Source organism: Lygodium microphyllum, chromosome 21, assembly GCF_053477565.2.
Source record: "Lygodium microphyllum isolate KBCC chromosome 21, Lygodium_microphyllum_v1.1.10, whole genome shotgun sequence".
Lineage (NCBI taxonomy): Eukaryota > Viridiplantae > Streptophyta > Polypodiopsida > Schizaeales > Lygodiaceae > Lygodium > Lygodium microphyllum.
In genome coordinates this window covers 66687970-66711911 of record NC_141155.1, presented here as the reverse complement: position 1 = coordinate 66711911, position 23942 = coordinate 66687970, and the positions used below count along the sequence as shown (strand labels likewise).

Sequence of the window (23942 nt, the reverse complement as noted above, 5' to 3'; positions counted from 1 at the left end):
ACCCGAATAATGCATGGCCTGTGTTCCTGCATAGAACAAACGAAAGCCATGGCAATCCACAACTTTACCGGCGTCACTGTGACTCTTGTGCTCAACAGCACACAGGACATCCCACTGATTCTCATACAATGCAGTCCACATGGCATGTTGCTTGTGGCGAGAACAAATTCATCGCACATTCCACGTGGCTATCTTCATGTGTATACAAAACACAATCAGGTACGAGGCACAGCTTGCCTCGATTTGACTTTGTCGGCGAGAATGTCCAGGACTCCCTCGTCCAAGAAATCTGCCAACACCGCAAAAGAGTTCTGAGGACCAGATTTGGAGGTCGAGGGCATATCGGCTTGCTTGGGGTTGGAACGTGGGTAACGACGGTCCCACGGAGTAATGACGTTGCCTCTTGTATCAAAAGCCAGCTGTGCTGGTGGACCCTTGAGACGATCCGAATACATTTTCCTGGCGGGCTGGTGGCGGGGAGCTGAAGAAACCATAGCAGGAGCAGAGCGCTCTGACGACATCATTTCCTTCCTGCGCATATATGTTCGCATGGAATCGTGTGAGGTAGAAGGCCCAGTACTCTCCATGCCAGCACCAATCCTGCTGCCTTTTTTGGCGCGTACTTCAACCCAATCAGTAGCACGGGAATCCAGACCCGAAACCTGTTGTTTACCTTTGGCCAGAACTTGGGGCGGGTGGGCAGGATCCAGCGGCTGAGCATCACACACCATATCTTCCATGGGCGGAGCAACATGAGCTGTATCTGAAACGTGTTGTTGCTCGGGGCATTCAGCCATAAAGTGCCCCAACTGTCCACAGGAAAAGCAATGGCCAGCAAAATTGCCCCATTTCAAACGAAAGTGTAACGGATGCATGCCAGAGCAATTGAGGCGTAACCATGCCGGCCGTTTCCGTGCAGTATCCCATAACATGCACAAGCGGTTGCGATTCACAGCCCTGAGACTAGGAGGGACTAGAACCGTGCCCACAGCGGCCATAGCATCCTTTAATAGCGGCCAATAAACAGCCGGACAATTTTCCACTTCTACCCACACAGGGCATTCACGTTGCAGGAGGCGCTGGAAATCTGCCATCGGGCGCCATGGAACCACATGAACCAAGCGACAATCAAAAAACAAAGGCAGTTTAGACAGAAGAGCAGCACGGTGCGTCTCTGTTTTCAAGAGGACCGCAAAAAAACCCCGGGATCCAACAAAAATCTCTTCAACACATTCCCCTTGTAGCAAACTCTGCAGCCATTGGCGAATACGGGAAAGCAGCGGGATGCGACCGGTGAAGAAAAGTATCACCGCGCAATCATAAAATACCGAAAAGGAGCGTAGGACAGTTTTTGGCTCGACGGTAGCTTCCAGAACATCGTCTGGAGCAGAGGCAGAGAAGGCTTCCTGGTTGTGTTGAACATATTCACCAAGCAGCATGTTAGCAAATTCCAACAGATGCTCCCAGTCCACCTCCTAAGAGTCCGCCGGATCCGAAGCAACCTGCGCATAGGAACGATCGGGAGTAACGCCTATCTCTTCCGGGGTGAGCTTGGAACGTTTGCCCGCAGGCTGGATGTCAGGACCCGGGGGCAATTCTTCAGTGCACGGAACCATATCCTCGGGTTCCTCAGCAACAGAGTCCGGGCCAAGTGCTGCCACCGTTTGGTCTAGGAAATCCAGATCCAAACCAGCCATCGTGTATGACGAACTGATCCCACAGAAGGACTGACCGACACACTCTCTCGCTCTCTCTCTTTTTCTGTGTACAGAGCAGAGGGCACGCGATTCCGGACTCTGCCTCTCTAACGAAGGTCAGGTTTAGGGTTTCACAGGAGCTGGGAAACAGGGCGTCTGGACAGCTCCGGGAGCAGGCGCGACAGTCAGCAACAGACGTCGATGCAGCCCTCGACAATGGTGGACAGAGGCGACTTGTAAAGGGGCGGAAATCTGGCAAGACGCACCTCTGCAGGATGTGCGGGCGGAGCTGGAGCAGGGGGGGGGCACACAGGCGAGGTGGTTTCGGCGGGGCCTTCAGGCGGCAGCGGCGGGGCCTGCAGGCGCAGGCGACGGCGGCGGGGCCTGCAGGCGCAGGCGACAGCGACGGGGCCTGCAGGCGAGGGCGGCGGGGCCTGCAGGCACGGGCGATGCCGAACAGGTCCGTCGCGTTCCTCTCTCTCTCTCTCTCTCTCTCTCTCTCTCTCTCTCTCTCTCTCTCTCTCTCTCTCTCTCTCTCTCTCTCTCTCTCTCTCTCTCTCTCTCTGTGTAATAGATAATTGTATTAATTACGAAAAAATACAAGTACAAGATTGCAAGATTATAAGATATAGGATGGCTCTAGTCCATCATGCATAAAAGATACAAAGTCACGACAAAGGAACCCAAGAGATTGCCGTATGCCAAGGGACTAAATCATACCTGACCAAGATGTCAACATGCTATAGAAGGTCAAGCTGCCATTGGGGAAGACCCTTAAGTTTCGCAACATGACCTTGAATGCCGAAGGCAGCATTTAAAATGAACACCTTGCAAGTGACCTAAATATGCAAGCAACACCAAAATCTGAAACAGTGAAACAAAATCTTCATGTGAGGCTGAGGTGAACCATTGTATTTAGCTTTTCCAAACACCCAATCAAAAGGATGCATCCTTGTGCCCACCACTGCATGCCAAATGCTCGAGAGGGGCCCAAATCTTCTGACCAAAAGGGCAAGATATGAGTCTATAACGGGAAGACTCCACTACAGTGGTATGGAAGAGAAAATTCCCATAAGATATACCTCTACGGTGAAGGGCCGACGTAAGAGGGAGAGCCCCCACCAACATTCTCCAAATGAATACCTTACATTTGAATGGCGTCTTATTGGTCCATCCCTCCATTATTGTCGATTTCCACCAAGCTTTAGATGTGCGCAATCCAAAAAGAGAATTGGCTTTGGTGGTGATCCATGCAGTATCTAATTATGAGATGATAGATCTAATTAACTGAAGAGGACTGAAGGGTCAAACGCCTTGCAAGATCCCAATCTTGCCAAGGGCAATCAAAATCTAGAACAAGATAGGGCTACCGGTCCTACAAGAGATCAAAGACTCTACCTTAGAGATCACTATAGCCATACAGTACTCAAAAGACTCTTCCGATGGTGCAAAAGGACATCAAGGTGCCTTAGGGCAAGAGAGTACCATCAGCCACCGAGGTCAATCCAAGGCATGCTATGCAATTAAATTTAGGTCTCTCCTCCAATTTGCCTTCCCACGAAAGAATCAAAGAGACTACTAGAATTTCCGTCGGCAATGAATTGATTGCTTGATTGTCCTCTGCCAAATGCCAACAAGCCTTGGAGAGGCAATTTTCCACAAAGTCACCAAATGGTTAAGTAAACCCAGGGTCAAACCCGAGGTAGTAGACATAGAAAGTGAGCCTCAACATTAAGGACATGCCACCAGGAACCATAAATCCTTGTATTGCCATGGCAAAGGCCCCATTCTTCAAGGAAAGCCCCAAGCACTAAGGACCCACGGTTGTTGACCAATACACAAGGCCTGAAATAGTGACCAATGGAGGGCTGTGACATAGGTCCCCACATCCAAAACTACCCCACTTCCCATGGATTTCGGGGTGCAAACATGACTCCACAATATCCAAGACATACTTGCTTGCACACAATCCTTCTTCTAGAGAATCAAACAAAAATGGCACGCGAGATCCTTCAAGGCAACATTTCTCCAAGGCAACAATGGCAAGAAGTACGTGAGAATAGGAAGCATAATGGTCTAGCTTCTTTTAGACGCACATGGAATGGCCAAGCTTGAGATTTCCAATAGACAAACTTGGCTTCCAATTTCTGCAATATCCATTTCAACAAGACTTTTGACTGCACATCAACCCCCAAGGGGTAACCAAGATGCCTTACAATGTCCCAATGTTGTACAAGCTTATCCTGTCATCCTAAATCTGGCATATTGGAGGCCATCAACAAGGGAAGATTTGGTAGTGTTGAGTCACAAGCCTGACACGTTCCCAAACAACTCCCATACATCCAAGGCTAACCAAAGATTAAAAGCATCAGCTTTCAGAATCATGAAAGTATAATCCTGGCCAACAAACTGTTGCTGCAAAGGTAAGACCAACTAACTTCCTGGTATCCACAAGATGCGATGTAAGGGTGAGTAGCAAGTGCAAAGAAGAGGGGGCTGAGAGGACAACCCTATTTGATTGATCGCGCAAGGGAAAAAGACTTGGTGACTCCACCATTTAGCATGACACGAGAGGTGGCACCCATACTGATAGTGTAGATCAACCTTGATATGCAAGGTCCAAAACCCATAACTTCCATGAGATCTGCAACAAAAGGCCATTCCAAGATGTCAAAGGCCTTTTCCAAGTCCAATTGCACCAGAACAACCTCATGCTGCGTGTGCAGGGCATAGTCTATTGCCATTTGTGCATTGAGGATATTATGAAAAATATTTATGCCCTTAATAAACCCATAATGGTGAGGATGAACATTGGACAAGTGTTTCTGGAGACAGTTTACCAACACCTTCACGAAGATCTTATACATAGAGCCCATCAATGAAAGGGAACTCCACTAGGTAAGTTTGGACAGGGAGGGGACTTCCGGAATCGGCTTGATCAACCCCTCTTTCCATTATAAAGGCATATTGCACAATGCCCAAGAGACCAGTGAAAGCATCCATCAGCTGCCTAATCATATCAAGGTGCAAAGAAAAAGGTCAAATAATACATAGTACTACAAGACACATCTCCAAAATTTCTCGTAGAAAGGAGTCTTCGTGCATGGCATAAATGCTATCTAATCAAGACCACGCGGCCATGTATTGAGGTTAGTGAAAGTTTAATCTTGAAGCCAATCGAGAAAGCCAAGACCAAAGATCTTGTTTCAAGACATCCATGGTAAAGGCCTGTGACGCCTTGCTTTCTGGGTTATCCATCATAGATTGTTCCAAGTGGTCTGAAACAGGTCAATACACACGTTAAAATCTCCCATAAGTAAGCCCGATCTTCCCAAGCTCAGAGAATCCCGCAAACGGATCCATAGGGTCTAAAAATGCAACGATTCATTGGGTAAATAAAGACCAACCAGCAATAAGACCTACCCTTCAAACACAATCTCGATCACCACGAAGCGTTTGTGAACATAATTCTTAACAAGCACTAGCTGAAATTTCTCGTGTACAACCATGAGGACACCCAAATAGTGTTTAGCCTTGCCACCAACATCAAAAAGACGGAATCCATGACAAGCCAAAGCCTTAACAGTATCATCATGGCTTTTGTGGTCCACAGCAAACAAAGCATCCCAACAATTCTCATGCAAAATATGCCACATGTCATGTTGCTTACTAAGGGAACAAATCCCACGAACATTCAAAGTGGCAATCCGCATTTGTAAAATCAAGGAATTTATGGGCAAGGCTTCTCACACGTCACTTGCACTTCCTCAACTAAAGTCTCCAAAATTCCTTCATCCAAAAAAACTACCAAAACCGCAATAGCATTTTGTCCCATGCGAGGAGGTTTCCCAAGGGAAGAATTGCTTCCATTTGTCATTAGCAAATGAGAGTATTGACGATCCCGCAGCAGGGTGATCACCTTGCCTCTATGATCAAAATAAAGGCATGCCTAAGAATCCTTCAGGTGCTCTCAAGGACACTCAACTTGCGATCTCTACTACGCAGCCTACTTTGAGCACTGGAATGGTCCATGATAGTTGAAAGTGGCAGCTCACAAGATTTATCCTTTCTACACACATATGTACGAAAGGCATCTTGAGTGCCTAACGATGAACCCCTCAGCTACTAAATTTCAACCTTCTTACCCTTTCTACCCTGTACATCAACCCATCCCGAATCATGCGGGTTTGAATAAAGCACAAGTTGCTTTTGCTGAACCACATCCTTTTGCGGAGGCCATTCCCCAATAGGCAATGCCTCCATCATCATTTCAATAACCCCATTAAGACAAACAATAGCATCCTTTTTGCCCAGACACTCAACCATGAAACAACCAAGCTTTTCACAAGTGAAACAGTGATCTACAAAGGTGCTTCAGTTAAGCTTAAGCCATAGTGGATGCATGCCAACGCAAATAAGACACAGAAGTGGGCCTTTTCTCGGAGGTGTCCCATAGCATGCATAAACGATTCATGTTGCCTACTCTCGTACCAAGAGGCACCAAGACAATCCCAATCATTGCCATTGCATCCCTTAATAGGGGCCAATAAACCATAGAGCAGCTTTCTACTTCAACCCACACTAACATTCCTGTTTGAGCAGATTTTGAAAATCCACCATAGGTCTCCATGGTACCACATGCACCAAGTATCTATCAAAAAAGAGGGGCAACCTGCCCAAAAGATCATCTCTATTTGTGGTCAATGTAAGCATGACCTCATAGAAACCCCTAACGCCCACAAAAACCTTGTCAACACAATCGCACCTAAGAATCGAAGCCAACCACCGCTAGATCCAAGAGATCACTGGGATCCTACCCATGAAGAAAATATGGCACCACGTTCATAAAGTGCAAAGAAAGATCAAAGCACTTTCTGTACATCAACATGTGCATCCAGAATGTCCTGCTCATCACAATTTGGAAGATTATTGTGATTGTGTTGAACATATTCTCCGAGAAAAGAGTCAAGAAACTCTAGAAGATGTTCCCAATCCACTTCTGCGGAATCATCCGAAGCATTGCCAACCAATGCATACGGACACGTTGAGGATTTTTAGGTTCCCAACTATCAACAATCATCATAGGAGCATCCTGATTATGCTTACTTCTCTAGGTAAAGAGTTAGTCCTCATTATCCTTACTTCTCCAAGAACAAAGTTAGCACACTCCAGAGGATGTTCCCAATCCTGTTCTAAAAATCATCGAAAGCATCGGCAGCCTACGCATACAAACACGGCTCTTCCCCCCCCCCCCCCCCTCTCTCTCTCTCTCTAGCTACTTGCATGAAGAGAGCTAAGCACCAATTTACTTTTGACGGAGAACCAATGGAGATGGTCAAGTAGTGTGTTTATTTGGGCGGTCACATTGAAGGGACCACAATTCTCTTGGAGATAGACATCAAAGACTTGTTTGGCAAAAGCATATGCAACCTTAGGTGCATTGGAGAGGCAATGTGCTCACATACAGTTTCATGAACCACGCACCAAACTGTGGCTTTTTGACACCCTGGTTACACCCACACTCCTACATGGGGCAATTATTGGGGTCCGAGTCTCTTCCACACGAGGAGACAACCTTTGGGAGCCCAGGATAGATCAAAGAAGAAATACTATGATGGGTGGGAGCATATGGAAAGACCACTGTTTATGATGATCTCATGTATAATACAAGCGAAGAGCTTGACCCCACATGAGATTATTAGAGATGAGTTGGGAGGATCACCCATGGTGGTTGAGGCCTTGGTCCAAGCAATGACTTTCATGCATAAACTATAGGAGCTCCCTCAAGATAGATATCCACAGCTAGCCCTGACCTCTTCTAGACAACTAGCAGCAAATGGTAACAGACATTGTTGGTATGCTCAAATGAGTACATGGATGAGTTTACATGGGCTGCAAATTGACAGACTACCTCCCTTTGACTATAACCTAGATTTTCCTAAACTTAACCTTAACCGTGACCTTAGCCGATCAAAGCTGAACCATGTGATCAGAGTAGACATACTGAGGTTAGATACAAAGAAGACTTGGATCTGAGCCCCCACGGCACGAGGATGGCACACTACCAACCCATTTCCTTCAAGTATCTAAGGATGGTTTCATCACCCGACCCAGTTATATGGATCCTAAAGGCACTGTGCCTTAAGAGGAGAAAAGAATCAGCTAAGTCTAGGTATGTACAAAGCTGAAATACATATATCTATCCAACTCCCATCATCTATCGACAATGAGCAAATTGCTCTGCTAGAAGACCCTTCATGAGAAGGTCTGCAAGGTTATCATCTATATGCACTTTGACAAGCTCAATGCTCTTGCTGCCAAGTACATCTCTAATGAAGTGGAACTTCACCTGTATGTGCTTTGTCTTTGCATAAAAGACAGGATTCCGTGCTAGCATGATAGCACTCTAACTATCACAATGGACAACATGTAACTCTATGATACCAAGCTCTCCCACCATACATGAAAGCCATAAAGCCTCCTTGCATGTCTCAGTGGCAACCACATACTCTGCCTCTGTAGTAGACAATGCAACACACTTTTGTAGCCTGGAGATCCAAGAGATTGCTCCTCCTATGAAACTAAACACATACACAGAAGTGGACTTTCTGCAATCCGCATGACCAGCATAGTCTGCATCCGTAAAGCCAACAACAGATGCCTTCTGCTTCCCAAAACAGATGCACAACTCCTTTGTGTCTTTGAGGTATCTCATGATACCTTTCACTGCATCCCAATGCTTCTTGCCAGGGGTTGCCATATATCTGCTAACCACTCCCATTACAAAGGCAATGTCAGGACGTGTAGCAACCATAGCATACATCAAACTGCCAATAGCTAAAGCATAGGGTATCTTGGCCATTTCAGCCTTCTCATCATCAGATGTAGGGCTATCCTCTGCACTAAGTTTCACATATGGAGGCAATGGAACCCCAATAGTTTTTCCCCCCTCCATATTGAAACGCTGCAAAACCTTAGAGATATACTCCTACTGAGATAGATAGAGTAAGCCTTTTGATCTATCTCTGAGTATTCGCATGCCAAGAATGTGATTTGCATCACCAAGATCTTTCATGTCAAAGCTGCCATGAAGACATACTTCAATGAATCCAAGGCATGAGTATCCCTGCCAACAATCAGCATGTCATCAACATACAAAACCAAGATAATCAGACTGCCATCTACTGCCTTCTTGGTGTACAGGCAATGATCCACTTGACTTCTATGAAAGCCTTGGGACTACATGAATGTATCAAACGTATGATACCATTCTCTTGGTGCTTGTTTCAACCCATACAAACTCCTTTTGAGTTTACATACCATCTTTTATTTCCCTTGTTCAACAAACCCTTCAGGCTGCTGCATATATATGTCTTCATGCAGATCACCATGTAAAAATGTAGTCTTTACTGTAGTGACGGGTTAGGCATGGAGATCGAGACAGTCAGTCTTTACGCGCAGCGAGAGACAGAGAGAGTGAGATAGACAAGAGTAGAGAGTGAGCACGTTTGTAGATACAATGACGAGTGTGTACCTTCAGGTTTTTAGATAGATATATATGTGTAAGTACAAGTGCTAAGGATGTGTTCACACCCGAGTACATTTAAAGGCACGAGGCCTTTATTCCCAACAACACAACTGCCTCACAGATTGCGAACAATTATTGGTCAGATCCACACCTCATCCCACCACTTGAGGATTGAGACAATAAGATGGAAGGGCATACAAGCAGAGGAACACATATGCCCACTACGCGACAGAGAGCCAAAGTCAGAGGAACACTACATCTGTAGATGCATCATGCACTGTATATTATGATATATGAGGCAAATACCATCTGTAGATGCATCATGCACGGTATATTATGATATATGAGGCAAATACCATTGTTTGTTTCAAGAGGGTTTTGGACTCTTCGAATGAATCATGCAGTTTGAGAATTAGAGATGCTTGGGTTTCTTCCTCCTGGAGTTCCAAAGGCGCAGAGCAGCTATTCTACGGAGTAGGAGGGCCCCACAGCTCGGCTCACATAGACACAGAGAGATCACTGACTTTTTCACAGCTACACGATCGAGTATGGCACATACCATTACTACTGACACACACACAACCTACAAGAGTACATCATCATTCGACCTCATCTTTTGTAGGGGCCCTTTGGATAGAGCAATGGCACTCAGCCGGTCTAGGCGCCCACATCCACCCAAATGAAGGATTGGGCATCCATACCACAGACAAATTAGAACCATCATTGAGTGCCACAAGAGACAAACGCCGAGACGCCTCAGCCATACAGAGATACATCTTCTTAAAGGACAAACATCTCATTGATGGAGAGTTTCCTTTTTCTACTTTTTTTTTTAGATCGACGCGCTCTCTTTTTATAGGACACTATTTTACCTTTCAATCTTATATACATGTTTTTCTTCTTTTCTCGTTCCAGCTGAGAAGTACACCATCATTGTATGTATTGCCTTGGTCTCATAGGCCACATTGGCCTTTTAGAGACATTAATATACTCTCTCTCTCTCTCTCTCTCTCTCTCTCTCTCTCTCTGAGAAAAGGATAGCATGACGATGCATGGCCTATGAGACCCTGAAGTTCACACTGGAATTGCAATGGATCCCTTAAGATAGATGCAAGTTATTTTGAGGATACTTTCAAAGGGATAGACATTGCTATATATTCTGAGACACACCATTGTAAAGATAGATGTCTACTTGATAAATATGGATATAGATGGAAAAGTACATATCGCCCTCAACCTAGGAGGCCCTAAAGAGGCAAGTCAATGGCCTGCACATGACTGGGGGGCAATGAATACCTGGCCTGCTCGTTACTCGTAGCAGCATTTCAGTGGCCTACACATGCCAGAAGGGCAGCACTTTCTCGACCTGCAACAAAATTATGCCTGCACGTGTATCGCTTAGAAATTCTATATGAAGAGGGCAGGTGCTGTGTAGTTGGCCACTAGGATGAGTGAGGAGTATATACCTGTTTGGAATACTACCATCAAGGTGGCTGCAAACTCAGCCCAAATTATGTGATATAAACAGACTCTTAGCCCACCATTCCAGATAAAATCATGATGCAAGGACTCAATCTTCTGCTATATCTACTCTTGGAGTCCTGTCCCCAGGAAATGGCTCCATACATCGGAGCTGAGGTTGCGCTTCAATAGTATCAAATGTTCTCCTTATTCAAGGTTCTAAGAAAGAACCTAAGAGCATTGTCTCTCTATTAAGCCAAAGCTGCATGGCATCGAGTACTTGTGTCACATTGAAGCTTGGTCTGCTAAATGTAAACCCAAATACACATATGGTGACATATTATCATCACTCAATTCCCTCAATATGTCAATGGTGTTCAGGGAAGTCTTCCTTAAGTTGACTATGAGTTCCTACATGTACAAAACTCTCAAGGAACTCTGCACCCCAGTTCAAGAGGAATGAAGGGGAGAATGTGCCCCAAAACCTCCGGATATGAAAACATCTCAGATGCTTAATTATAGATAAATATTTCAAATCAAGCCTATGATCAGACTTATTGCCCCGTAGACAGTTTCAAGATGTGTTGCAAACACAAAGAATGTACACATGCATAGAGATATGATTGCCTTCCCATTTGTGCACCACATTTCAAGAGGTAATGACCATTATGTCACACATTGTCAATGGTACATCTGAGTATAGAGCACCCTGCACATGGAAAACCACAGAATTCACAAGCAAGGTTTAAAATGCAAAACTCTCCTACATTCCTTTATTTACAAACTGTATATCCCATGAAAAGCAAAGGGACACACACATGAAAACATAAAATCCACCTTGATCACTTGTTCCACAAAACCAACAAAAAAAGTAAGAGTGAAGCTGTGAACTAAGTACCTTCCATACAAAGATGTGCCAATGGTAACTAGAGAGCATGCTTCATGCTCTTGCCTTTTCTTCAACCATGACAGAAATTCATGTTCTTCTTTAGCCACAATATTGGGCCCCTACAACATCATACACATGCAATCACTACCAGATTTATATAGCCTCCCTTCCTCCCTCCTCTCCTTTCCTCTCTCATGCAATGGAGAATGGACTGTATATAGGGAGAGCCAAACAATTATCAGAGGAGCAATGCTGTAACTTCCTTCAATGGATGGGTGGTAATTCCCTAATCACAACTTAATTACAGCACTAAGCATTTATTGCAAAACTGAAAATACAAATTTACCTATTAATCTTTCGACAATGGACACCTGGTTGGCCCCAAAATTGGCACCCCTTTCAATATTTCCTTAGCTTTATTGAAGTAGAAGTTGATGTACAACGGGATTCTCCCAATCCCCTTCGCAATCTAAACTCCTCTTACTGTCCAAAGTGACCAACAAGACTTCAATCTGATTTGCACCTTGATTCGAGGAATCAAGTAGCTTTCATTCACTTCAAGAAAAATGGAAATGCCCCAGATTTGATGGGTGGCTAGTCCTCCACCTGATTTCAACTGAAACCCTAAATAATTCAGGTCTTGGAGTCTTTAATGTCTAGCACACTTCTTGAGATAGCTGCTAAACCCTAATTTCTATTATAAATTAGGGTTTACATCAGAGAAAACTGAAATTCCTCAACCTCTAAGGGTCCAAAAGCTGAGATCTTTAAAGCAAGGCTGTGAAATGGCTGGGAATGAGAGAGAATGCTGAGGAGAGAGAAAATTCAAAGTTTCGTCGTGAGAATTTAGTGAAATCGAGCTGCAAACCCAATTTTCCATCCCCAAATGGATTCACCAACAACAAAGGGAGCATCAGAGGCTGTAATCTTCAGGCGAAATTGCATCAACCGCGATCACTAGCTTCCCTTTTGAGAAATATGCAAGTGTCTTCACAAAATGATCTTCACTGGCTGAGAAATGCCCTCAAAAGTAGGCAATAGTAGCCCAACCTCTTTTCCCAACAGTTGTAAAATGCAAAACAAGATTTCCTTCTCCCTTCAGCCTCAATTCAGCTTTTCCAAACTTACATGGGCAAGTTTTGCCAAGTGGCAGCCTTCTAAACTGAATTTCCAACATTGTCCATATTATTACCTTAATTTTCAGTCTAAAATGACAAAAAATTAATATAATAATTATTTCAATGCCCAAAAAAATAGTCCAACCAACCAATAATCAAATTGGCTAGACCACTTGATCTTCTGAATATCCTTGTGACATTTTTGACCCTCAAATCAGTATTAAGTACCATTATACACTACATCTCTAGTGTCACCAATTGACACTTATGGACAAATAAATGACTAAGGCCAATAACTGGCATCAGATACCACCTAGTATCTGTGCAACATAACTAACTACAACTTTTGTCTGAACATCTGTTGATTCCCTGAAGTCCCAAGCTCACTAATTTGCACTAACCTCAATTGCACCCCACATATACAACATTTACTTAAACATGTAATTAAAAATTAATCCATAAGTTAAGTGAGGATTGCAAAAATGCATGTCCTCATGATAGCCCTTTCCTTAAAATCCTTGCAATCGTCCCCTATTGCACTGTCAGATATATCAAAAGCAAAGTACTACACTAGAATTTCCACAATAGTCAACACAACATTATGCACTGTTGTTCAACCATTCTATATGCCCAACACATACTGGAAATTACCAGCCAACATAGCATAACATAAGACCCACAATGAATCTCAAAAACATTGCCAAATTATCATGCAATGAATCCATTAATCATGAGCTCAACTAATCTAACAAAACTAAACCATAATATAGCATAAATCATGGCTGAAACATCAATGCATCATAACATATGTTGTTGTCCATAAAATCAGCTAAATACCACTGAAAATTAATAACCATACACTAAAAACCAGCATTCGATAATCAACCCCTGATGATCATTAGTTGATGCAAATATACAGTTTCAGAGCTGCAAATAATAAGCCATACCATATGCATACCAAACATGGTGCCTAAGACACCAATTAGTGATCTCCTGGCAAACATACTGTTAGCTACAACACCCTGAATGCATGTTGAATACATCCAAGATCAACTATATCTAGAGTGTAAGAACATGAAACGATTCAAGCTCAGCTAAGAGTGAAGTAGATAGTGTAGTGTGAGAACACAACACCCAATCCAATAATTTGAAGTGTAAGGTGCAAGTACAAAGTAGAACCCTTAAACCTTAGGATTGTAAGAGGGTGTTCACACCCAAAGTGTGTGAAACACGATAAGTGTCTAAAACTATGTAACATAGGCACATAAAATAAAAGGAATAAATCTAGTGGAAAAAACCTCTCGTACGGAGAGTAAAAAGTGTCCCACTGTCCTACTAAAGATCACTGATACTCCTCTGTGAGCGTAGGTGTGAGTCAAACCCAACAAACCCCCTTGGAGTGAAGAGTGATCAAGATACAAAGGTCATCCACCAAAGGAGATAAAATTTAAAGCATTGTAAAATGCTTCAAATTTGTCACAAGGAAAAGCTTCGGTGAAGATGTCTGCCACATTACTGGTGATAGGACAGTAGACAAGGCTGATATCACCTGTATATAGCCTCTCTTTGACAAAGTGATAATGGATCTCAATGTGTTTCGTGCGTGCATGAAACACTAGGTTCCGTGCAACTGCAATGCCACTCTGACTGCAGGTAAACAAAGGAGTAGGCTCAGTGACAAATACATCCAAGTCAGCTAACAAGCGTCTAAGCCATACGCATTCAACTGTGGTAGTGAAAGCTGCCTTATATTCAACTTCACATGACGATGTGGCAACAGTGGATTGTTTCTTGCTAAGCCAAGAGATGCAAGATGAGCCAAGAAAGAAATAATGGCCACTAGTGGAGTGACTAGAATCATATCACCAACCCAATCAGAATCACTATAAGCATGTAAGTACAGCGGTCCCCCTTTGACATAAAGCAACCCAAGAGTCCTAGTACCCTGCAAGTAACAAAAAACACACTTGATAACTTGCCAATGTGACATGTGTGACTAATGCATATATTTGCTCAAGGCTGAAACTGTAAACTATATGTTCGGCCTTGTATTGCATAGGTAGATAAGACATCCAACTACTGGAGCATATGTATGGATGTCAAACAAGTCACTATCATCACACAATAACAACTTCAATCCATGTTCCATTGGTGTACAAACTAGCTTGCAATCCTGTAAGCCAAACCTCTCAAGAAGTTTACCAATGTATCTCAACTGTGACAATCCAATGCCTCTAGCATCATGAATGAACTGAATACCCAAGTAATAGTGCAAAGGCCCCAAATCTGACATCTCAAAAGTTTGCTACAAATTTTGTTTGAATGCTGAAATTTGATCAGCATGTGTCCTTGTAAGCAAAAGATCATCAACATATAGACATATGACCAGCAAGGATCCCTGCTCTTTACATACCTAGAGGGTAGACTCTGATGAGTTGTTTATGAACCCTTGGCTGAGTAAAAAGGCATCAATCTTTGCATACCAAGCTCGAGGAGCTTGTTCCAAGCTATATAAAGCATTTTTCAGCTTACAGACCAAGTGTTCGGATCCCTCAGGTGCAAAACCAATGGGTTGTTGTACATACACTTCCTCTTGAAGTTCCCCATGTAAAAATGCAGTCTTTATATCGAGCTAATGCACAGTCCATCTATAATGGGCAGCCAAAGCAACTATACATCTAATGGTAGTCATGCGGGAGGTAGGAGCAAATGTCTCCTCGTAGTCAATGCCTTTCTTCTGTGCATAGACATTGGCCACAAGCCTGGCCTTATATTTGTCAATCGATCCATCTGCATTCCTTTTTAGCTTATAGACCCACTTTGTACCAATGGCTTTCTTCCCAACAAGCAAAGACACTAAATCCCATGTTTGATTCTTTATGATGGAATCAAACTCAACTTGCATTACTACCATCCAATTCACACTATGTTGTGCATCCTCAAAACATTTAGGCTCCTCATTATCAAATGTATCTGCTACCATAACAAACTCCATGCTATGTGCACCATCATGCATACGAGTTTGCCTTCTAGTACAACCAGCAATAGGAGCATCCAAATGATTGTCTTTCATAGTCTGCAAATACCATCTAGACATTTGTCTAGCCTCCTGACTGTGTACAAGCTCTTGCTGAATTTCAAATTCAGCACCTTGTTGGGCATTCAAATCAGCCATGGGCTGATTTTCTGCAATACCCAATGAAGTAGCTGGCTGAACATTAAGTTGACTTGTTGAAGCTCTAGCTATATCACCGAAAGAATTGGGCAGCAGCCCTTCAAATACATCACTGGCAACCTAATACGTGTCAAAACTAGCAAGGGATAATTCTAATTTTTCATCAAAAACCACATCCCTACTAACAAATACCTTTTTAGAGATAGGATCATATAATCTATATCCTTTGCTCTCATTGCTATACCCCACAAAAATACCTTAACAACCTTGTTATCCAACTTCTTCCTGAGTACCTTGGGAATGTGTGCAAATGCAAGACACCCAAAAGTACAAAAATGCCCAACAAAAGGTTTCCGGCTATTCCAAGCCTCAAAAGGCGTGACATTCTTTAATGCCTTGGTGGAGCACCTATTCAAGACATGGCAAGCACACATAACTACTTCCATCCAAAAACTATGTGGCAAGCTCTTTGCTTTTAGCATACATCTGGCCATCTCCATGAGTGACCGTTTCTTTCTCTCTACAACCCCATTCTGCTGTGGAGTATAAGCAATAGTGTACTAGTGAACAATGCCCTTCTGCTTCAAAAAAGAATTCAGCATAGAGAACATGTATTCTCCCCCTCAGTCCGAACGGAGAGTCTTCACCTTACAGCCAGATTGATTTTCAACAAGTGCTACAAAAGTCAAAAATGCATCATACACTTCTGACTTTTTCACCAAAAAGTAGACCCAACAAAAACGAGTAAAGTCATCAATGAAAGTGACAAAATAGTAATAGCCACCCAATGACTACTTTGTCTACATAGGGCCACATACATCTGAGTGCACAATCTGTTAACTTGACAATTGCTCTAAAAGTAACATCATGGAAAAACGAAAAATGGCATTTTCCCCAAGATACATCCCTTGCATAAGTGCTAAGGAGGTCTCTCCAAGAGAGGTAAATCATCAAGCATTTGTGTACGCTGCATAAGCATCAAGCTACCATAGTTTACATGCCCTATAAGAGCATGCCATAACTCCACCTGTGACATAGCAGGAGTAAGAGTGGATGCTAGATAGACTGACTGATCAATTGAAAAAGCATCCAACTCATATAACCCATGACATAGAGTGCCAATCAAAACCAAAGTCATGTGTTCCTTATCTCTCACCATGCATCTGTCATCATCAAAGGTGACCCGTAAACCACACCTTGCCAAAGAAGAAATAGATAACAAATTCTTCGTTATACCTCGCACAAACAAGGCATCTTGCAAGCACAAAATAGAGCCATCAATGGTTGTCAACACAATCTCCCCAATACCTCTAACAAGGTATGATGCATTGTTAGTACAGTACACAAACTTGCCAACCAGGGCTGCAATAACAAAAGCAAACAAATCTCTATAAGATGTGATGTGCCTGGAAGCAAAACTATCAAAAAAACATGTGCCCCCACCCTTAGTAGAGCTAAATGCTCTATCAGCACAAGAAGAGTCATAACTGCATGAGTAAAAACAATAGTCCCTATCTACAACAAAGAACGCGGACTCAATAGCAATAGAAGGTACATCAGAAACAGGCATCCCTGACTTCTTCTTCTTCTCCTTAGCTATACGCTTTCTACACTCAGTGATGTAATGGTCTGGCTTCTTGCAATAGTGACACTTGCCCTTCTTGGCTTGCGTGGCCCCCCGTTTCTTATTGACCTGTGAAGTGCCTGAAGTCCCAAAGCTCTGCGGAGCATTCTTTGCTTGGTTGCCCTTGCCCTTCTGCATTGCTAGAAAAGCCTACTCACAGGCTATAACATCCATACCACTGTTCTTTCATGTTTGCTATTCCTCTAAGAGCAAACTAACTAGTTGAAGGAAAGTAAGTGGCTGTGGGGCAATCCTCATGGTGAGGTTCAAGGCCGTATGAAAGGCCAAGTACGAGGGCAGCAATGAATTCAAGGTAGTAGATATCATCTGCGCATTTGAGTAATACTCATCTACATTCATAAGCTGCTCATATAAGTCCTGAATTTTATTTAGATGATCCTGCATAGAATCACCCTCGTCCATCTTCGCTATCTCAATCTCTTTCTTCAAGAAAGAGATGCACGTCTCATTCTTTCCAGCAAACATCTGCTCTAAGGTCAGCTAGGCTTCTCATGAAGAAGTTGCAGACCAAATGTGAGGGATGATATATCGCTGAACTACCAATGCAATTAGTAACAAAGCCTATGCATCTCGTGTATCCCATGCCTTTTGTGCTACTGATCTTTGGAAAAGCGGTTAACCTGGAGCAAGCTGAACAGGCTGAGTTGTTTGTTGTCCACGTCCTCCTAAAGGAGTAGTAGAAGCCACAACTCTGGACCTAACTTCTTCACCGTTGACAATCCCAAAGATTCTTCGCATTCAGCACATTCTTCATCATGAAGGACCAAAGGGAATACTTGTTACCATCCAACCTATCCTCCTTGGATACGTGAGTAAATACATCATCTCCTTGATTTGCCATGATAAATGATGCTCATCAGAGAGCAAAAGAGCAATGTGTCAAGTTGGACCAACCTAGAGATTTCAGAATTTCCAAAAATTACAGCAAGTACTTCGCTGTAATTAGCAAATTGAAACACACTGTCAAAACTGTCAAAAATGCACACTGTCCAAGGTGCAATTAATGTTCAACAGCACTGAAAATGCAAAAGCCCCAAAATTTCTTGTCCCAAAATGCACAAAGTCAGTCTATTTCAGACTGTCACAGATGTACATTTGCTAATCTCTGAGCTAACAACAAAAACCCCAAAATGTTGATCCAAAGTTACACAAAATCTCTGCGTAAAATGTGTCCCAGACACTTGTTGAAACAAAGAGATGCTTCCCGCGCACAAGCCCCTTTCTGTAGATCAAATCTGAAATATTTTTTTTATATTTTTTCTTTTTACCTCTGACTCTGTCTGAGCAAAGCTGGACCCGTGGAGATCTGGCAGACTTGGCGAGCGTTGTAGGAGCTCAGCTCACAGGACAGGGGCGGAGCTGGTCGTGCAAGTGTGCAAGTAGCGCTCAGCCACACCAAGTGGAGGCGCAGCCGAGCAGTTTAAGGCCAAGCAGGCAGCGCACTAGAGGCAATGCACAGGGATCTGGCGCAAGGGGCAGGCGCCTATTGCACTGTTGCGGGCATAGGCAGCAGACTGGGGCTAGGCATTCAGCGGTGCACAGGACAAGTTCCCGCAGGGAGGACAAGGCACTGCTCTGGTGGCGGCGTAGACAGACAGGCAGAAGCTGGGCTAGCAGGCTCCTACACAACCACGCGCAAGAAGTAGCAGCTGCACTAGTGGCTCAGCTGAGGACAACAAATGGCGGCTCAGCTGGTGGGGCTGAAATCTACTCTGATACCAAATGTAAAAACAAGAAGAAATCGAAGCTCACCTAAGAGTGAAGTAGACAATGTAGAGTGTGAGAGCACGACACCCAATCCAATAATCTGAAGTGTAAGATGCAAGTACAAATTACAACCCTTGAACCTTAGGGTTGTAAGAGGGTGTTCACACCCAAGGTGTGTGAAACACGATAAGTGCCTAAAACTATGTAACATATGCACATAAAATAAAAGGAATAAATCTAGGGGGAAAAACCTCTCGTACGGAGAGTAAAAAGTGCCCCAATATCCTACTGAAGATCACTGACGCTCCTCTATGAGCATAGGCGTGAGTCAAACCCAACACAGAGCTATCCATGTCTAAGGAGCAAAGGTGCTAGCTCCCTAACGAGCATCAAGTATTACTCTGGACCCCTGCTCTGTTGAACCTAACTAAGCCCAATCTAAAGTCGGCTCTAACTAAGGTAAAGTTGCAACAACTAAGGATGGTCTGCCAAGTCTTCCTCCTCCATCCATTCGGCATCCATTGGTGAATAGTTCTAAAACTTCACCAAGTATTGTCTCGAAACTTTACCTCTAATCTTCTACTCTTTGTGTGCCAAAATCTACTCTGGTATCAATATCTCATCAAGCTTTTCAACCTCAAGCTGAATTTTAGTAAATACATCCTCTGGCACATCACCATCAAAGGGCCTAAGCAAGCTCAAATGAAAGGCATTGTGTATCCATTAGTGTGGAGGCAATTTCATCCTCTATAACATGCATCAATGATCCTCTCCAACACTTGAAATGGCCCATAGTATCACATTCTCAGCTTTCGATATAATCTCACTTTGTCCTTTATCTTTTTCAGCCGTGCCTTTTCAAAATGTACATAATCACCCTTCGCAAAGTACTAAGCATGCCTATGACAATCAACTGCTCTCTTTTGCTTATCATCTAATCTTTGAAACGCATACTTTACCTTCTGATAAGTTGTATACATTCTCTCCACATAGCAATCAGCCTCAAAGATCTTATCTTTCGTGTGCAAAATAGGGGGTACTTTCTTACCACACTCTACCATCTCAAAAGGCGCCTTACAAGGGGAACTATCGTGTGTTATATGCAAACTCAACCAACTGCAAATATTGTTCCCACTACACTTTCTGGTCTGATACATAGCACTTCAAAATATCTAAAAGTGTAAAGTTAGCCTCCTTAGACCAACCATCAATTTGCGGATGAAAGGATGAAGAGAATTTCAACATTGTGCACATATTCTCAAACAATCCTTTCCAAAACAAACTTGTCATCCATGGGTCACAATCACTAATGATCGACTCTGACATACCATGGTACTCAAACACATGTTGCATAAAAAGGCATGCCATATGATTAACCTTAATCATTTTCTTCACTAGAATGAAGTAAGCCTACTTACTGAACCTGCATATAATAGTCCATATCTCATCATTTATATGTGTGTGTGTGTGTGTGTGTGTGTGTGTGTGTGTGTGTGTGAAAGCTCAAAGATAAAATCCATAGCAATGCTCTACCAAGACCTATCAGTAATAGGTAAGGGCTACAATAAACCTAACATCTTTTGCCTATCATACTTGACATTCTGGCATTCTATGCATATCCTGACAAACTATTCAACATCATGCCTCAAAACTAGACAATAAAAAAAGTTCTCGATTGCCTTAACTGTGGCATCAATACCTCTATGACCCGCATAAGAAGGAGCATGACTCTCAGTCATCGCCTTAGTCCTCAATTGCTCTGTGACACATAGTTGTCCACACATGATGGGAGCGCGCTCTCAAAATACAAAGTGGTAATGTCTCTAACCATTGCAAAGCTGATCATATGTATTAGCAAAGTCCAAATCAACAACATACTGATGCTTCATGGCATCCAACTCAGTGTGATAAACCATGTTGATAGCTGATAATTAAGGCTTACGAGACAGTGCATCAGTCATTACATTCTTTTTGCCATCGATGTGTACAATCTGAAAGTGAAACATAGACGAGAAGTTTGCACACCACATATACTTCTCAAATAACTTCGCCTTAGTCAAGAAGTAGCGAAAAGTCTGATGGCCTGCCTACATCGTGAAAGCAACCCCTAAAAGATAGTGTTTTCATGTAGAAAGTGCATGAATTATAGCCAAGAGCTCTTTCTCAAAGACTTATAAATTTCTCACTGCACCATGGAAAACACAACTCTCATAAGTAATTACACGCCTATCCGCATAGGATCCGAAATCATTTTATTCTTTAATGCACTAAATGCTGAAATTTCCACTGTTGACTATCGGAATGGCACATTCTTCTTCTGCAAAACATGCCATGGAGAAGCAAATTCAGCAAAGGTCTGTACATACTTCCTAACTATGGATCTCATGAACATTCCAAAGATGTGGGCATGGCCCATGAACGAACTGCCTCAACCTTAGGATCCAAACAAATGCCATCAGCCGATACAATGTGGCCCAAAAAGTGAATCTCATGCAAAAAGAATTCACTTTTCTTCTCATTCATCAACAACCGATGCCTATGCATCTCATTGAATACTACTGCCAAATGCTTACAATGCTCGTCCCCATTCTTCAAAAAGACAATCATGTCATCAAAGAATTTGCCCACAAATTCCCTATGCTACCGTAAGATGTTGTGATTCATCTTTCTATTGTACGTGGCAGGAGCATTTGTAAGCCGAAATGGTATGACAAGAAACTCATACAAATCAAAAGATATTCGGAAGGCTCTCTTGGATACATCCTTGGGCCTAATCCGAATCTCATGGTAACCACTTTTCAAATCTATGTAACTGAAAATGGCTTCCTCTGCAATCTGTCCAAGATATCACCGATTCTAGAGATCGGAAATCTGTTCTTTATCGTGATTTTATTCAAAGCACGATAGTCGATGCACATGCACCATGACCCATCCTTCTTTTGCACTAGAAACACTAGAGAACAAAACAAAGATGAATTGAGCTAAATCAGCCCTTTCTCTAACAGCTCATTAACCTAACTCATTATCTCCTCTTGCTAGGCTGTAGACTCTGTAAGGTGGCTTATTAGGAGAGCTACTGCCAGGGATTAAATCTATGCCATAATCCTCAGGTCTTTCAAGTGGCAAGTGTCTCAAAAGTGATTGAGAAAAGCAATCAATATACATTTGCAAAATTGGCATGCGATCTTTGTCCAAACAAGTCACATTCTAAACATTTTCATTATCACTCTTATCCTTAGTGAAAACCAAGTGACTTAAAAGATGATTTTTCATTACTTTGGAAATAGCAAAAGCAAATATAACAAGGACAGATTCCCCTTTCAACTTTACATCCAAAGTATGAACTTTGCCTCTATAAAAGAGGGTCACAATCTTATCGTGAGCATTAATCAATGCATGCACATGATGCCACCAAGTCATACCAAGCAAGACATCACATCCCTTCAAAGGAGCAATGAAGAACTCTTCGCTGTCTAAACATATCTAAATGTGCAAATGAAGCTTTCCAATGATAGGAGTGACCGGCTTTACGTGTCCCTTGCATGCCATACCAATTGAAACCAGCCTTCCTTCTTGGAAAGGATGGTAATTCCCCGATCAAGCACTTAATTACAGTAATCAGCAAACGAACGTAACTTAAATTTCGCAAATTACCTTCATAATCTTGGACATTGGACATCCTGTTGGCCCCAAAACTCGCAACCCCTTCAGTATTTCTTTAACATAATTGCTAATGGAATGAGTACAAGCTGAGATTCACTCCTTTGCCGTTCCAAAAGCCCCTTTGCTGTAGCAGCGATCAGCAATCAATTCAAGCCAATTGCCCTTGATTTTCACCCAGGACTTTCACAAATGGAACCACCAACTGGCTAAATGCTACCCCAAATTACAATGAATAGGTCGGCATTTAAATTCCCTGACAATTACACAAATTTCAAGCGCTGAATTCAATGCACAATGCCTTCCCCAATTGGCACGGGTCCAAAAGTGGCGATCAAACCCTAATTTCTGCAAAAATTTGGGATTTACAGCAAAGATCTCTCTACTGTCCACCAAATCTAACTAAAATCTGATCCAAACGGCTGAGAAATGCTGAGATTGACTGAGCACAAGCTGGACAAGGTGAGAGCATGCCAAAAAAGAGAGAAATTCAAGAGTTCTTTGAGAGAAAGGCCCAAAATCTGATTGATGCATGTACCGGGCAGCATTTAATGTTGTCACCAACTGCCAGAAGGGCCCAAACTGCTGTCACAAGTTCCAAGCTCCTGTCGCCAAATCCCAGGAAGGCCAAAATTGCTGTCATCTACTCCAATTGGGTCTACTCCTACCCCTAGCTACCTCAAAAGGTCCTCCAATGGCTGCAAATCAGACCAGCTACCTCTCCCTCCTCTCTTTTGCAGGCTAAATGCACTAAATCCCTCTCTCCAACCTCCAAAGACGTTTTACAATCTTACATGGGCATTTTTGCCAAGTGGCAATCTTCTAAACCCATTTTCCAACATTATCTAGCCATTAAATTAATTTTCAGTATTAAATCCTGAAAATTAAATTCAGCCCTTCTAACCCTTCCTAAAACTAAATGTGCCCATCCATAATTTAATTGGCTGGGCCATTTGCAACTTGATGTGATCCCCAACCTCTATTGACTCTTAGATTGGAATTAATGCTAATCCCTGGTGTCACCAGCGACACTCATTTGTCAAACCACTATCCTAGGTTCAC

The 23942-nt window shown here is 42.9% G+C and overlaps 1 protein-coding gene across 3 annotated transcripts in view; it reads right to left on the bottom strand.

The window, feature by feature from the left end:
- Window positions 1-23942, bottom strand: part of LOC148018098 (SET domain-containing protein) — a 115743-nt gene that overhangs the window by 77593 nt on the left and 14208 nt on the right. For 2 of the 3 annotated variants that reach the window (XM_087662291.1, XM_087662293.1), the window contains one exon: window positions 11585-11694. The exons of the other annotated variant lie outside the window; for it this stretch is intronic. In XM_087662291.1, coding sequence (XP_087518417.1) covers window positions 11585-11694 — 110 coding nt within the window. Of the gene's footprint in view, window positions 1-11584; window positions 11695-23942 lie in introns of those variants that run through there. 3 annotated transcript variants of the gene reach the window in all.